A 16,791-nucleotide genomic window follows, 5' to 3' on the forward strand; every position below is an offset into this window, starting at 1 on the left:
AAGCTTACGCTCTAGTGAGAGTAACCACAGAGCTAAAAGCATAAACAAACGGGCAAAAACGTTTACAAAATAAAAAATAGAAGAGAAAAAAAAAAAACGAGCGAAACATCGAGGCTGCCATCAAGCGCCATCTTGACGCTCACAGTGTTGGATTTTTCTGCACCAATTCAGAATTGGCCGCCTGGAAGAGCTTCAACAATAATACGATCCAGTCTGCTGTAGTTCTCTCCTTCAGGGAGACACGTTTATTCACTGATCACAAGCAAAGTACAAACGCTCACCAGCGATTGCAATCACACGGGGAACTCTCCTCAACATGCAAGTCGAGGCCCAGAAACCACACCCCTCACATTAAGATTCAATCTTTTATACCCAGATCTCGTCACAGGTGCATATCCCCCCCCCCCCCCCCCCCATGAGATCTCCTTGACTCTTATCTTCTCATGAGAATTCCCTCTTACCCCCGGGTGGGGCTGTCTGTTGGCCGTGCCTCTTGGTATGTGTAAATACTGATAACATGAATACCGTCAGGCGTGTAGCTGCCCTTGAGCTGCAGACACAATATCTCTCTCTCCTCACAGGCAAAGTGCGTCTCTTCTGATGTTTTGCCGGAACCTAGACATTACGGTCAGTGGCGGCTGGTGAATTTTTTTTGGGGGGGGGGCGCAGTTTAAATATCACTCAACAATGAGAAGAAAAGAGGTTTTGAGTAGAATATAGTAAAAAACAAAGCTTTATTTCAAGAACACAGCGTGCTCAACACGTCCAATAACAACTATCAACACACTGTAACGTTGGGCATGAGAGGCTCAGAGCAGCTTTAAGGAACATTGGGTTGGGTTTCAGAGGTTTGCTAAATAAAAGAGGTTCAGAGCAGAATAGAGCCAGAGAGAGATCACATGTTACATTGGGGGACAGAGTCGACCCACTACTGTAAAGACAAGTAGCTCCTCTCTTTAAAGTGGTCACTTTACTCTGGTTAAAGTCCATCATGTCTGTAACCTGTTTCCATTATTCTGGAGGGAATGTGTCTGTTTTTCAGAACTTCTTCGTTGTGTTTCGATGCCAGTTCGGTCTCCTTCTGCTGACTGTAAACAGGGTTAGCTTCATGCTGTTAGCTCGTTAGCTTCATGCTGTTAGCTCGTTAGCTCCATGCTCTTAGCTAGATAACTGCGGCAAGATTCGTGCTTTCCACTTGTCTGCAGCTCTTTAGACCCCTCCCCCGTTGTAGTCCAGAGAGTTTCAGTCCCTTTGGAACAACAGACAGGGGAAACTAAACAGCATTACTCACTGAGCTCCAGCTAACAGCTCCGTTAGCTAACAGCTCCCGTAGCTCCGTGGAGCTCTCTGGCTGAGGGAACGATACCGGTCTCTGATTGGCTGAATAGTCCAGTCACGTGAAATAAGAAACAATGTCATTGGCCAGCGCACATTTTTGCGACCCAAGATTCACGTTTCATCCTCCAATGAGAAGCCGTCCTTGCCGAAATGACTGAAATGTTTTATCGATGCCGCACACACACGTTAGATCGCCTCGAAAAAGGGGAGGGGCTTCTCCGTGATAATGGCGATATATTATATTTTTTCACATTAACTTAAGTGGTTGTTGACAGGCTGACGGTCTCCCACACACATTTAGCGTGTCAACACGGTATATTTACTATTTAAATGATTTGGCATATAATGTTTTTTGACAGGATGTTTTTTTTTTTTCATCTACAAATTTTAAGAGGGGCGGCGCCCTAGCGCCCTCTATGGACGAACCGCCACTGATTACGGTCCCTTCAATAAATCAGATTAATATGAACACTTTTGGCTCCAACACAAACGTTGTGGTTCCCAAGTGGGGAAGTTACAGCTTCCTGGTCCCTGAGGCCCGACGGTCCTTCTTCACAATGACACAGGACCACATGTAAACCACCCGGTCCTAAAACCAGTTCAGAGCAGATTTGGATTGTATACTACCTCCTGAACCCTGACCCTGAATCACAATGTTCTTCCTCTGCAGATTGAATTCCACCTCTTCCCCGACCCGGGCAAGCAGCCATGGTCCAGAGCCCCCATGTGGATCCTTGTGGTTTCCGTCCTGGCTGGAGTCTCCCTTCTGGCTGTGATCTGCCTGCTGCTCTGGAAGGTAAACTGATCAACTCCCGGTTGGTAAAGTGCTGTTGTGTCGCCCCCTGCTGGTCAGTGTGGGTTCTTCAGGAGAACCAGCAGCAGGAGCTCTGAGTCTAGACCAGGAGCTCTGAGTCTGGACCAGGAGCTCTGAGTCTGGACCAGGATGATATGTGACCTCACCCCAGGTCTCTGTGTTCCTGCAGTGCGGGTTCTTCGTGCGTGGCGGTGCGTGGCGTGACGCGGCGCTCCACCAGGGGAGGATTATGGGTAAAGACGAGCAGCAGCAGCTTCGTGACTCTGACGATTTCCTGATCCAAGACCAAGTCTACTCATCCAGAACCAGAAAGGCACCCAAACAATGGGTCACCTCCTGGACTGAGAAGCACACAAAGCGGACCAACACAGCCTGAACCGGACCAACACAGCCTGAACTAACACAGCCTGAACCGGACCAACACAGCCTGAACCGGACCAACACAACCTGAACCGGACCAACACAGCCTGAACCGGACCAACACAGCCTGAACCAACACAGCCTGAACCAACACAACCTGAACCGGACCAAACGAGCCTGAACCAACACAACCTGAACCGGACCAACACAGCCTGAACCGGACCAACACAGCCTGAACCAACACAGCCTGAACCAACACAACCTGAACCGGACCAACACAACCTGAACCGGACCAACACAGCCTGAACCAACACAACCTGAACCGGACCAACACAACCTGAACCGGACCAAACGAGCCTGAACCAACACAACCTGAACCGGACCAACACAGCCTGAACCAACACAACCTGAACCGGACCAAACCAGACTAACACACTGCCATGTAGAACCTGCTGGACTCTCTTGGTCCAGCTGGTCCTGTTGCCATGATGACTGTCAGGGACGCGTTTCATTGGTCGTCACTGATCAGCAGGTTTGATGGATCAATGGAAAGATTGATTTGGTGAAGTGGTCACAGTTAAAGGGCCAGCGCGCCTTTAGCAACCAAACATGGCCACGCTGCCTTCAGGGCCGCCTCGTGGTGCGTTCAGGTGCTAAAGGATCCTTTGGTTTTTATTTTAGAAATCTAAGGCCGATCCCATCCACGCCTCCTGTCTGTCTCTGGAGCCACAGGGGCTCTGGTTCTTCTGGACCTCTCACCAAGGCTCAGTCTGGCTGGACCGGTCCAGGAAGAGTTTTGGAGGCCCCTGTGCTCTGAGGAACCTGCTGCAGACCTTCTGGTGGGACCTGGTCCAGGTCTGAGCCTTAGTCCTGTCTCTGAACCTGGTCCAGGTCCTTCGTGGTCCTCATTGGCTCTGCCACACAGAGCTGTCAGGTCTCCTAGACCGGCAAGACCTCATCAAGTCCATCACGCTCAACACAGCTGGACTCAATGAAGGACTAGACCACCTCAAGGGGGACCACCTCAAGGGGGACCACGAGACATGGACAGCATGTTCAGTATGAGTTACAAGACTGAGGATATATACAGGACTGTCTCAGAAAATTAGAATATTGTGATAAAGTTCTTTATTTTCTGTAATGCAATTAAAAAAACAAAAATGTCATGCATTCTGGATTCATTACAAATCAACTGAAGTATTGCAAGCCTTTTATTCTTTTAATATTGCTGATTATGGCTTACAGCTTAAGAAAACTCTAAAATCCTATCTCATAAAATGTTAATATTTCCTCAGACCAAGTAAAAAAAAAGATTTATTACAGCTGAGTGTTTGTCAAGGCTCAGGAAACCCTTGCAGGTGTTTCGAGTTAATTAGACAATTCAAGTGATTTGTTTAATACCCTACTAGTATACTTTTTCATGATATTCTAATATTTAGAGATAGGATATTTGAGTTTTCTTAAGCTGTAAGCCATAATCAGCAATATTAAAAGAATAAAAGGCTTGCAATATTTCAGTTGATTTGTAATGAATCCAGAATGCATGACATTTTTGTTTTTTTGATTGCATTACAGAAAATAAAGAACTTCATCACAATATTCTAATTTTCTGAGACAGTCCTGTATATATGTATGTATGTATGCATGTATGTATATATACAGGACTGTCTCAGAAAATTAGAATATTGTGATAAAGTTCTTTATTTTCTGTAATGCAATTAAAAAATTATTAAATATTAAAAGAATAAAAGGCTTGCAATATTTCAGTTGATTTGTAATGAATCCAGAATGCATGACATTTTTGTTTTTTTAATTGCATTGCAGAAAATAAAGAACTTCATCACAATATTCTAATTTTCTGAGACAGTCCTGTATGTATATATGTATATGTATTTATATATCTATGTGGTCGCACAGCTCCGCCTCATGTGAGACCCTCTATAGGGGACCTGGTCACGTGAGGCCCTCTATAGGGGACCTGGTCACGTGAGGCCCTCTATAGGGGACCTGGTCACGTGAGACCCTCTATAGGGGACCTGGTCACGTGAGGCCCTCTATAGGGGACCTGATCACGTGAGACCCTCTATAGGGGACCTGATCACGTGAGATCCTCTATAGGGGACCTGGTCACGTGAGACCCTCTATAGGGGACCTGGTCACGTGAGGCCCTCTATAGGGGACCTGGTCACGTGAGGCCCTCTATAGGGGACCTGGTCACGTGAGACCCTCTATGGGGACCTGGTCACGTGAGCCTCTATAGGGGACCTGGTCACGTGAGCCCTCTATAGGACCTGGTCACGTGAGGCCCTCTATGGGGACCTGGTCACGTGAGGCCCTCTATGGGGACCTGGTCACGTGAGGCCCTCTATGGGGACCTGGTCACGTGAGGCCCTCTATGGGGACCTGGTCACGTGAGGCCCTCTATGGGGACCTGGTCACGTGAGGCCCTCTATAGGGGACCTGGTCACGTGAGACCCTCTATAGGGACCTGGTCACGTGAGACCCTCTATAGGGACCTGGTCACGTGAGCCTCTATAGGGGACCTGGTCACGTGAGCCTCTATGGGGACCTGGTCACGTGAGACCCTCTATGGGGACCTGGTCACGTGAGACCCTCTATGGGGACCTGGTCACGTGAGACCCTCTATGGGGACCTGGTCACGTGAGGCCCTCTATAGGGGACCTGGTCACGTGAGACCCTCTATAGGGGACCTGATCACGTGAGACCCTCTATAGGGGACCTGATCACGTGAGACCCTCTATAGGGGACCTGGTCACGTGAGGCCCTCTATAGGGGACCTGGTCACGTGAGACCCTCTATAGGGGACCTGGTCACGTGAGACCCTCTATAGGGGACCTGGTCACGTGAGGCCCTCTATAGGGGACCTGGTCACGTGAGACCCTCTATAGGGGACCTGGTCACGTGAGACCCTCTATAGGGGACCTGGTCACGTGAGGCCCTCTAGGGGACCTGGTCACGTGAGACCCTCTATAGGGGACCTGGTCACGTGAGACCCTCTATGGGGACCTGGTCACGTGAGGCCCTCTATGGGGGACCTGGTCACGTGGGGCCCTCAGGGGACCTGGTCACGTGAGACCCTCTATGGGGACCTGGTCACGTGAGACCTCTATGGGGACCTGGTCACGTGAGACCCTCTATGGGGACCTGGTCACGTGAGACCCTCTATGGGGACCTGGTCACGTGAGACCCTCTATGGGGACCTGGTCACGTGAGGCCCTCTATGGGGACCTGGTCACGTGAGACCCTCTATGGGGACCTGGTCACGTGAGACCCTCTATGGGGACCTGGTCACGTGAGACCCTCTATGGGGACCTGGTCACGTGAGACCCTCTATAGGGGACCTGGTCACGTGAGACCCTCTATAGGGGACCTGGTCACGTGAGACCCTCTATAGGGGACCTGGTCACGTGAGACCCTCTATAGGGGACCTGGTCACGTGAGGCCCTCTATAGGGGACCTGGTCACGTGAGACCCTCTATAGGGGACCTGGTCACGTGAGACCCTCTATAGGGGACCTGGTCACGTGAGACCCTCTATGGGGACCTGGTCACGTGAGACCCTCTATAGGGACCTGGTCACGTGAGACCCTCTATGGGGACCTGGTCACGTGAGACCCTCTATAGGGGACCTGGTCACGTGAGACCCTCTATAGGGGACCTGGTCACGTGAGACCCTCTATAGGGGACCTGGTCACGTGAGACCCTCTATAGGGGACCTGGTCACGTGAGGCCCTCTATAGGGGACCTGGTCACGTGAGACCCTCTATAGGGGACCTGGTCACGTGAGACCCTCTATAGGGGACCTGGTCACGTGAGACCCTCTATGGGGACCTGGTCACGTGAGACCCTCTAGGGGACCTGGTCACGTGAGACCCTCTATGGGGACCTGGTCACGTGAGGCCCTCTAGGGGACCTGGTCACGTGAGGCCCTCTATAGGGGACCTGGTCACGTGAGACCCTCTATAGGGGACCTGGTCACGTGAGACCCTCTATAGGGGACCTGGTCACGTGAGGCCCTCTATAGGGGACCTGGTCACGTGAGGCCCTCTATAGGGGACCTGGTCACGTGAGACCCTCTATAGGGGACCTGGTCACGTGAGATCCTCTATAGGGGACCTGGTCACGTGAGGCCCTCTATAGGGGACCTGGTCACGTGAGGCCCTCTATAGGGGACCTGGTCACGTGAGGCCCTCTATAGGGGACCTGGTCACGTGAGACCCTCTATGGGGACCTGGTCACGTGAGACCCTCTATGGGGACCTGGTCACGTGAGGCCCTCTAGGGGACCTGGTCACGTGAGGCCCTCGGGGACCTGGTCACGTGAGGCCCTCTATAGGGGACCTGGTCACGTGAGGCCCTCTATAGGGGACCTGGTCACGTGAGGCCCTCTATAGGGGACCTGGTCACGTGAGGCCCTCTATAGGGGACCTGGTCACGTGAGACCCTCTATAGGGGACCTGGTCACGTGAGACCCTCTATAGGGGACCTGGTCACGTGAGACCCTCTATAGGGGACCTGGTCACGTGAGACCCTCTATGGGGACCTGGTCACGTGAGACCTCTAGGGGACCTGGTCACGTGAGACCCTCTATGGGGACCTGGTCACGTGAGACCCTCTAGGGGACCTGGTCACGTGAGACCCTCTATGGGGACCTGGTCACGTGAGACCCTCTATAGGGGACCTGGTCACGTGAGACCCTCTATAGGGGACCTGGTCACGTGAGACCCTCTATAGGGGACCTGGTCACGTGAGACCCTCTATAGGGGACCTGGTCACGTGAGACCCTCTATAGGGGACCTGGTCATGTGAGTCGACCCAGAGATTCATCTCGGGGGACGCCGCTCGGTGCGTGAGGATCCCCTCTGACCTCTCCGATCAGATCAAAGCATCCCTAGTATATACATATATAACTAGAATGGGCACTCGGTAGAGCGCATACCTTCGCATATCACAAGATTGGGCATTGAATTATGAACATTTTGGCATTAGTTGCATGCCAATTGGACAAAAATGTATCGTGCTATGGTAAAAAAAAGATTTGGACCTTTCCATGACCATGACCTTGACCTTTGACCCGATTGATCCCAAAATCTAATCAAATGGTCCCCGGATAATAATCAATCATCCCACCAAATTCCATGTGATTCAAGAAGATTTGACCTGTTCATGACCTTTGACCTTGACCTTTGACCCGATCGATCCCTAAATCTAATCAACTGGTCCCCGGATAATAAACAATCATCCCACAACATTTCATGCGATTCGGTTCAATACTTTTTGAGTTCTGCGAAAGATTTTGACCTGTTCATGACCTTTGACCTTGACCTTTGACCCGATCGATCCCAAAATCTAATCAACTGGTCCCCGGATAATAAACAATCATCCCACCAAATTGCATGCGATTCGGTTCAATACTTTTTGAGTTTTGCGAATAACACGCATACAAATAAATAAATAAATAAATAAACACACGGCGATCAAAACATAACCTTCCGGCATTTTCAATGCGAAGGTAAATATACAAATATATGTATATACATAAATATATGTATGTATATACATATGTAAATATATATATATTACATAATTATATAAATTACATTTAATTATAAATATTTCATATTATATATATAAATATATTACATTTATAATTATATATACACTACATATCATTATTTGTACCTCCTGATGATATTAAAGTACTTGAGGTAGTACTTGGTGTATTTGTACCTCCTGATGAAGACCAGCTGACATCATCATCGACACATTTATTATTAAATATGATTGTTCACATGTATTTATCCTCTTGTTCTGGAAGCTGCTGGGACTCCCACAATGCACCTGTGTTGACCCAGAGGGCTCTAGGAGACCGGCTGGGACTCCCACAATGCACCTGTGTTGACCCAGAGGGCTCTAGGAGACCGGCAGGTCCTCTTCCTCAGCAGCAGCCTCCCTCCAGGAAACCTCAGTCACCTGCGAGGCAAAGAGCAGGGCGCTAAGGCTCGTGATGCTTATTGACGTGCAGCTCTTCCCGTGTCACGGAACACAAACGTGTTTACCTTGTGTCATCAACAAACAACGACAACAGGTGAGCTCACCTGGAGGAGTCCTGAGGGCTCCGCGAGGAACTGATCTGAGGTCTGCTGGAGCTCCACCATCACTCTGCCGTCACCTGGAGACCCAGAGACACAGGTGTGAGTCCATGGAACCGGGTCAGAGGTCAGGGGTCAGGTACCTAGTACTATGAGCAGGACTGAGGAGAAGGCCTGGACCAGAGCGTTCTCTCTGGCCCTCTTCAGGAGCTTCTTCCGGTTCTGGAGCAGAACATCTGGACCTGCAGAGACCACAAGGACCAGGTCTTTAGCTCCACCCCTCTACAGGTGAGCCTCCTCCTCCTCCCCTCTACAGGTGAGCCCCCTCCTCCTCCCCTCTACAGGTGAGCCTCCTCCTCCCCCCTACAGGTGAGCCTCCCCCCCCCTACAGGTGAGCCTCCTCCTCCTCCCCTCTACAGGTGAGCCTCCTCCTCCCCCCCCCTACAGGTGAGCCTCCTCCTCCTCCCCTCTACAGGTGAGCCCTCCTCCTCCCCTCTACATGAGCCCCTCCTCCCCTCTACAGGTGAGCCCCTCCTCCTCCCCTACAGGTGAGGCTCCTCCGCCTCGGCTCTACAGGTGAGCCTCCTCCTCCTCCCTCTACAGGTGAGCCTCCTCCTCCTCCCTCTACAGGTGAGCCCCTCCTCCTCCCTCTGCAGGTGAGCTCCTCCCTACAGGTGAGCCTCCTCCTCCTCCCCTCTACAGGTGAGCCCCCTCCTCCTCCCCCATACAGGTGAGCCTCCTCCTCCTCCCCTCTACAGGTGAGCCTCCTCCTCCTCCCCTCTACAGGTGAGCCTCCTCCTCCTCCTCTACAGGTGAGCCTCCTCCTCCTCCCCTCTACAGGTGAGCCTCCTCCTCCTCCCCTCTACAGGTGAGCCTCCTCCTCCCCTCTACAGGTGAGCCTCCTCCTCCCCTCTTCAGGTGAGCCTCCCCTCTACAGGTGAGCCTCCTCCTCCTCCCCTCTACAGGTGAGCCTCCTCCTCCTCCCCCCTACAGGTGAGCCTCCTCCTCCTCCCTCTACAGGTGAGCCTCCTCCTCCTCCCCTCTACAGGTGAGCCTCCTCCTCCTCCCCTCTACAGGTGAGCCTCCTCCTCCTCTCTACAGGTGAGCCTCCTCCTCCCCTCTACAGGTGAGCCTCCTCCTCCCCTCTACAGGTGAGCCTCCTCCTCCTCCCCCCTACAGGTGAGCCTCCTCCTCCCCTCTACAGGTGAGCCTCCTCCTCCCCTCTACAGGTGAGCCTCCTCCTCCTCCCCTCTACAGGTGAGCCTCCTCCTCCCCCCCTCTACAGGTGAGCCTCCTCCTCCCCTCTACAGGTGAGCCTCCTCCTCCCCTCTACAGGTGAGCCTCCTCCTCCCCTCTACAGGTGAGCCTCCTCCTCCTCCCCTCTACAGGTGAGCCTCCTCCTCCTCCCCTCTACAGGTGAGCCTCTCCTCCTCCCCTCACAGGTGAGCCTCCTCCTCCCCTCTACAGGTGAGCCTCCTCCTCCTCCCCTCTACAGGTGAGCCTCCTCCTCCTCCCCTCTACAGGTGAGCCTCCTCCTCCTCCCCTCTACAGGTGAGCCTCCTCCTCCCTCTACAGGTGAGCCTCCTCCTCCTCCCCTCTACAGGTGAGCCTCCTCCTCCTCCCCTCTACAGGTGAGCCTCCTCCTCCTCCCTCTACAGGTGAGCCTCCTCCTCCTCCCCTCTACAGGTGAGCCTCCTCCTCCTCCCCTCTACAGGTGAGCCTCCTCCTCCTCCCCCCTACAGGTGAGCCCCCTCCTCCTCCCCCCTACAGGTGAGCCTCCTCCTCCCCCCTACAGGTGAGCCTCCTCCTCCCCTCTACAGGTGAGCCTCCTCCTCCTCCCCTCTACAGGTGAGCCTCCTCCTCCCCTCTACAGGTGAGCCTCCTCCTCCTCCCCTCTACAGGTGAGCCTCCTCCTCCCCCCCTCTACAGGTGAGCCTCCTCCTCCTCCCCTCTACAGGTGAGCCCCCTACCTGTGCAGGTGAAGCCCTCCTCCACCATGGCTGCTCCTCTGGTGGTCAGGCCGTGATGAGGGAAGGAGAGCTGCAGCACACAGCCAAACTTCAGGCTCCTCCATCTGCCTCCACCTTCCTCCTCCTCCTCCTCCTCCGGGAGCTCCTTCAGCTGAGGGCGTGAGACAGGAAGTCACCTGCTGCCTCACCTGCACGTCACCGTGGAGAACAAACGCAGGAAGTCCTGTTGCTCACTGTGATGATGTCAGAGGTCCAGCCGTTGAATCCCAAGTAGTGATTGGCCAGCTCCAGGCAGTGGGCGTGGCTTAGGGGTCTGCTGTTGTCAGGCAGGAAGTGAGTGTGTTTGGAGCTCAGCCTTACCTGAAACACACAGTTACCATAGCAACCGCACGGCGCTCATCAAGAGGACCTGACCCACCTTGAGGGGCAGGTCCTGGATCAGGGGGCGCCCGTCAGTCCTCCGCTGGGCCTCCGAGGCCTGGACCGCCGAGTAGAACTTCACCAGGGCGTAGAACCCGGGAGGGTGGAGGGCGGAGTTAGGACACACCTTGAGCAGGTAGAGCGGCCCGAAGGCCGAGAACACGGCCAGCAGGCCCGCCTGAGGACCAGAGAGCGTCAGACCTGGACCCATGTGGACCTGGACCCATATGGACCCACGGAGACCTGGACCCATATGGACCCACGGAGACCTGGACCCATGTGGACCTGGACCCATATGGACCCACGGAGACCTGGACCCATGTGGACCCATGTGGACCTGGACCCATATGGACCCACGGAGACCTGGACCCATGTGGACCTGGACCCATATGGACCCACGGAGACCTGGACCCATGTGGACCCATGTGGACCTGGACCCATATGGACCCACGGAGACCTGGACCCACGGAGACCTGGACCCATGTGGACCTGGACCCATATGGACCCACGGAGACCTGGACCCATGTGGACCTGGACCCATATGGACCCACAGAGACCTGGACCCATGTAGACCTGGACCCATATGGACCCACAGAGACCTGGACCCATGTGGACCCATGTGGACCTGGACCCATATGGACCCACGGAGACCTGGACCCACGGAGACCTGGACCCATGTGGACCTGGACCCATGGAGACCTGGACCCATGTGGACCCATGTGGACCTGGACCCATATGGACCCATGTGGACCCATGTGGACCTGGACCCATATGGACCCACGGAGACCTGGACCCACGGAGACCTGGACCCATGTGGACCTGGACCCATATGGACCCACGGAGACCTGGACCCATGTGGACCTGGACCCATATGGACCCACGGAGACCTGGACCCATGTGACCCATGTGACCTGACCCATATGGACCCACGGAGACCTGGACCCACAGAGACCTGGACCCATGGACCTGGACCCATATGGACCCACGAGACCTGGACCCATGGACCTGGACCCATATGGACCCACGGAGACCTGGACCCATGGACCCATGTGGACCTGGACCCTATAGACCCACGGAGACCTGGACCCACAGAGACCTGGACCCATGTGGACCTGGACCCATATGGACCCACGAGACCTGGACCCATGTAGACCTGGACCCATATAGACCCAGAGACCTGACCCATGTGACCCATGTGACCTGGACCCATAGACCCACGAACCTGGACCCATGTGACCTGGACCCATATGGACCCACAGAGACCTGGAACCCATGTGGACCCATGTGACCTGGACCCATATGGACCCACGGAGACCTGGACCCACGGAGACCTGGACCCATGTGGACCTGGACCCATATGGACCCACGGAGACCTGGACCCATGTGGACCTGGACCCATATGGACCCACGGAGACCTGGACCCATGTGGACCTGGACCCATGGAGACCTGGACCCATGTGGACCCATGTGGACCTGGACCCATATGGACCCATGTGGACCCATGTGGACCTGGACCCATATGGACCCACGGAGACCTGGACCCACGGAGACCTGGACCCATGTGGACCTGGACCCATATGGACCCACGGAGACCTGGACCCATGTGGACCTGGACCCATATGGACCCACGGAGACCTGGACCCATGTGGGACCATGGACCTGGACCCATATGACCCACTGAACCTGGACCCACGGAGACCTGACCCATGTGACCTAGACCCATATGGACCCACGGAGACCTGGACCCATGTGGACCTGGACCCATATGGACCCACGGAGACCTGGACCCATGTGGACCCATGTGGACCTGGACCCATATGGACCCACGGAGACCTGGACCCACGGAGACCTGGACCCATGTGGACCTGGACCCATATGGACCCACGGAGACCTGGCCCCATGTGGACCTGGACCCATATGGACCCACGGAGACCTGGACCCATGTGGACCCATGTGGACCTGGACCCATAGACCCTGAGACCTGGACCCATGTGGACCTGGACCCATATGGACCCACAGAGACCTGGACCCATGTGGACCCATGTGGACCTGGACCCATATGGACCCACGGAGACCTGGACCCACGGAGACCTGGACCCATGTGGACCTGGACCCATATGGACCCACGGAGACCTGGACCCATGTGGACCTGGACCCATATGGACCCACGGAGACCTGGACCCATGTAGACCTGGACCCATATGGACCCACAGAGACCTGGACCCATGTGGACCCATGTGGACCTGGACCCATATGGACCCACGGAGACCTGGACCCACGGAGACCTGGACCCATGGACCTGGACCCATGCCCTCCTGGACCCATGGAGACCTGGACCCATGTGGACCCATGTGGACCTGGACCCATATGGACCCATGTGGACCCATGTGGACCTGGACCCATATGGACCCACGGAGACCTGGACCCACGGAGACCTGGACCCATGTGGACCTGGACCCATATGGACCCACGGAGACCTGGACCCATGTGGACCTGGACCCATATGGACCCACGGAGACCTGGACCCATGTGGACCCATGTGGACCTGGACCCATATGGACCCACGGAGACCTGGACCCACGGAGACCTGGACCCATGTGGACCTGGACCCATATGGACCCACTGGACCCATGTGGACCCATGTGGACCTGGACCCATATGGACCCACGGAGACCTGGACCCATGTGGACCCATGTGGACCTGGACCCATATGGACCCACGGAGACTTGTGGACCTGGACCCATATGGACCCACGGAGACCTGGACCCATGTGGACCTGGACCCATATGGACCCACGGAGACCTGGACCCACGGAGACCTGGACCCATGTGGACCTGGACCCATGTGGACCCACGGAGACCTGGACCCACGGAGACCTGGACCCATGTGGACCCACGGAGACCTGACCCCCATATGGACCCATGTAGACCTGACCCCCATGTGGACTCACGTAGACCTGACCCCCATGGACTCATGTAGACCTGACCCCATGTGGACCCATGTAGACCTGACCCCCATGTGGACCCACGTAGACCTGACCCCCATGTGGACCCACGTAGACCTGACCCCCATGTGGACTCATGTAGACCTGACCCCCATGTGGACCCATGAGACCTGACCCCATGTGGACCCATGGAGACCTGACCCCCATGTGGACTCATGTAGACCTGACCCCCATGTGGACCCATGTAGACCTGACCCCCATGTGGACCCACGTAGACCTGACCCCCATGTGGACCCATGTAGACCTGACCCCCATGTGGACCCATGTAGACCTGACCCCCATGTGGACCCATGTAGACCTGACCCCCATGTGGACTCATGTAGACCTGACCCCCATAGACCTCCATGTAGACCTGACCCCCATAGACCTGACCCCCATGTGGACTCATGTAGACCTGACCCCCATGTGGACTCATGTAGACCTGACCCCCATGTGGACCCGACCCCCATGTGGACTCATGTGGACCTGACCCCCATGTGGACTCATGTAGACCTGACCCCCATGTGGACCCATGTAGACCTGACCCCCATGTGGACCCATGTAGACCTGACCCCCATGTGGACCCATGTAGACCTGACCCCCATGTGGACCCATGTAGACCTGACCCCCATGTGGACTCATGTAGACCTGACCCCCATGTGGACTCATGTAGACCTGACCCCCATGTGGACCCATGTAGACCTGACCCCCATGTGGACCCACGACCTGACCCCATGTGGACTCATGTAGACCTGACCCCCATGTGGACTCACGTAGACCTGACCCCCATGTGGACTCACGTAGACCTGACCCCCATGTGGACCCATGTAGACCTGACCCCCATGTGGACCCATGTAGACCTGACCCCCATGTGGACTCATGTGGACCTGACCCCCATGTGGACCCATGTAGACCTGACCCCCATGTGGACTCATGTAGACCTGACCCCCATGTGGACTCATGTAGACCTGACCCCCATGTGGACCCATGTAGACCTGACCCCCATGTGGACCCATGTAGACCTGACCCCCATGTGGACCCATGTAGACCTGACCCCCATGTGGACTCATGTAGACCTGACCCCCATGTGGACTCATGTGGACTCATGTAGACCTGACCCCCATGTGGACCCATGTAGACCTGACCCCCATGTGGACTCATGTAGACCTGACCCCCATGTGGACTCATGTAGACCTGACCCCCATGTGGACTCATGTAGACCTGACCCCCATGTGGACTCACGTGACCTGACCCCATGTGGACTCATGAGACCTGACCCCATGTGGACTCATGTAGACCTGACCCCATGTGGACTCATGTAGACCTGACCCCATGTGGACTCATGTAGACCTGACCCCATGTGGACTCATGTAGACCTGACCCCATGTGGACCCATGTAGACCTGACCCCATGTGGACCCCATGTAGACCTGACCCCATGTGGACTCATGTAGACCTGACCCCATGTGGACCCATGTGTAGACCTGACCCCATGTGGACCCATGAGACCTGACCCCATGTGGACTCATGTAGACCTGACCCCATGTGACCTGACCCCGGGACTCATGTAGACCTGACCCCCATGTGGACCCATGTAGACCTGACCCCCATGTGGACTCATGTAGACCTGACCCCCATGTGGACTCATGTAGACCTGACCCCCATGTGGACTCATGTAGACCTGACCCCCATGTGGACTCATGTAGACCTGACCCCCACCATGTAGACCTGACCCCCATGTGGACTCATGTAGACCTGACCCCCATGTGGACCCATGTAGACCTGACCCCCATGTGGACCCATGTAGACCTGACCCCCATGTAGACCTGACCCCCATGTGGACTCATGTAGACCTGACCCCCATGTGGAACCCCCATGTGGACTCATGTAGACCTGACCCCCATGTGGACCCATGTAGACCTGACCCCCATGTGGACTCATGTAGACCTGACCCCCATGTGGACTCATGTAGACCTGACCCCCATGTGGACTCATGTAGACCTGACCCCCATGTGGACTCATGTAGACCTGACCCCCATGTGGACTCATGTAGACCTGACCCCCATGTGGACTCATGTGGACCCATGTAGACCTGACCCCCATGTGGACTCATGTGGACTCACGTAGACCTGGGCCTCTGTGAGTTCTGGCTGGATGTCCCACACAAACAGGGTCTTGTGGTTCTCTACGGGGACTTTGAACTCCAGGATGTCGACCTCCATCAGACCTGCAGGACAACCAGAACCTGAGACCAGAACCAGACTCCAGCGGGTCCTCTGAGCAGGACTCAGTCGGTTCTGGGTTTCATAATACACGTCATGACGTCACTCCGACATGGGGACTCACGTGTGTTCTAACCGGAGTCTGGCTTCAGGGGTCCGGTGAAACCCGCCGGTAAACGGTAGCCCGGTAAACGGTAGCCCGGTAAACGGTAGCCCGGTAAACGGTAGCCCGGTAAACGGTAGCCCGGTAAACGGTAGCGTCGTCGCCTTCTTCTTCAGCTTCTTCTTCTTTTTCTTCTTCGCGCCGAACAAACATAGTTTACCGCGCTTCCGGGAAGGGGCGGGGCCTGTCACAGTGACCAATGACGAGGTAGCCGGAAGTCTCGTGGTGTTCGTATCGCCTCACTGAACTGAGAGCTGTTCTCGTTACAGGAAGCATGTCTGGGGCTTTTATTGTGAAGGGAAGTATGAGAGCGTAGAGCAATACATACGGACTGAATGAAGAGGTTTCCGTCTCCGTGTTATTATTGCGTTACTATTATAAAGTTTAACTCTCGGCTACAAGAACAATAAC

The 16,791-nt window shown here is 55.0% G+C and overlaps 2 protein-coding genes across 3 annotated transcripts in view; one reads left to right on the plus strand and one right to left on the minus strand.

The window, feature by feature from the left end:
- The first annotated feature begins 227 nt into the window (after positions 1–227).
- On the plus strand, positions 228–4,111 carry LOC130188160 (integrin alpha-6-like). Its single transcript, XM_056406330.1, has 3 exons — positions 228–627; positions 2,009–2,134; positions 2,322–4,111. Exons 1-3 carry the CDS (start codon positions 601–603, stop codon positions 2,526–2,528), a joined length of 360 nt encoding a protein of 119 aa, XP_056262305.1. The 5' UTR covers positions 228–600; the 3' UTR covers positions 2,529–4,111.
- Positions 4,112–8,284: 4,173 nt separating this feature from the next.
- rdm1 (RAD52 motif containing 1) overlaps positions 8,285–16,791 on the minus strand; it is an 8,779-nt gene continuing 272 nt past the window's right edge. Inside the window, exons 1-8 of one of the 2 annotated variants that reach the window (XM_056406322.1) lie at positions 16,342–16,791; positions 16,119–16,222; positions 11,012–11,089; positions 10,828–10,953; positions 10,594–10,744; positions 8,767–8,865; positions 8,630–8,703; positions 8,285–8,504 (exon numbers count right to left, since the gene is read on the minus strand). The exon at positions 16,342–16,791 is cut by the window's right edge and continues 272 nt beyond it. In XM_056406322.1, the coding sequence (XP_056262297.1) occupies positions 8,445–8,504; positions 8,630–8,703; positions 8,767–8,865; positions 10,594–10,744; positions 10,828–10,953; positions 11,012–11,089; positions 16,119–16,217 (687 nt within the window). In that variant the 5' untranslated portion in view covers positions 16,218–16,222; positions 16,342–16,791 and the 3' untranslated portion in view covers positions 8,285–8,444. Of the gene's footprint in view, positions 8,505–8,629; positions 8,704–8,766; positions 8,866–10,593; positions 10,745–10,827; positions 10,954–11,011; positions 11,192–16,118; positions 16,223–16,341 lie in introns of both variants that reach the window. The other variant, XM_056406321.1, reaches the window with a different exon arrangement.

Source organism: Pseudoliparis swirei, chromosome 23, assembly GCF_029220125.1.
Source record: "Pseudoliparis swirei isolate HS2019 ecotype Mariana Trench chromosome 23, NWPU_hadal_v1, whole genome shotgun sequence".
Lineage (NCBI taxonomy): Eukaryota > Metazoa > Chordata > Actinopteri > Perciformes > Liparidae > Pseudoliparis > Pseudoliparis swirei.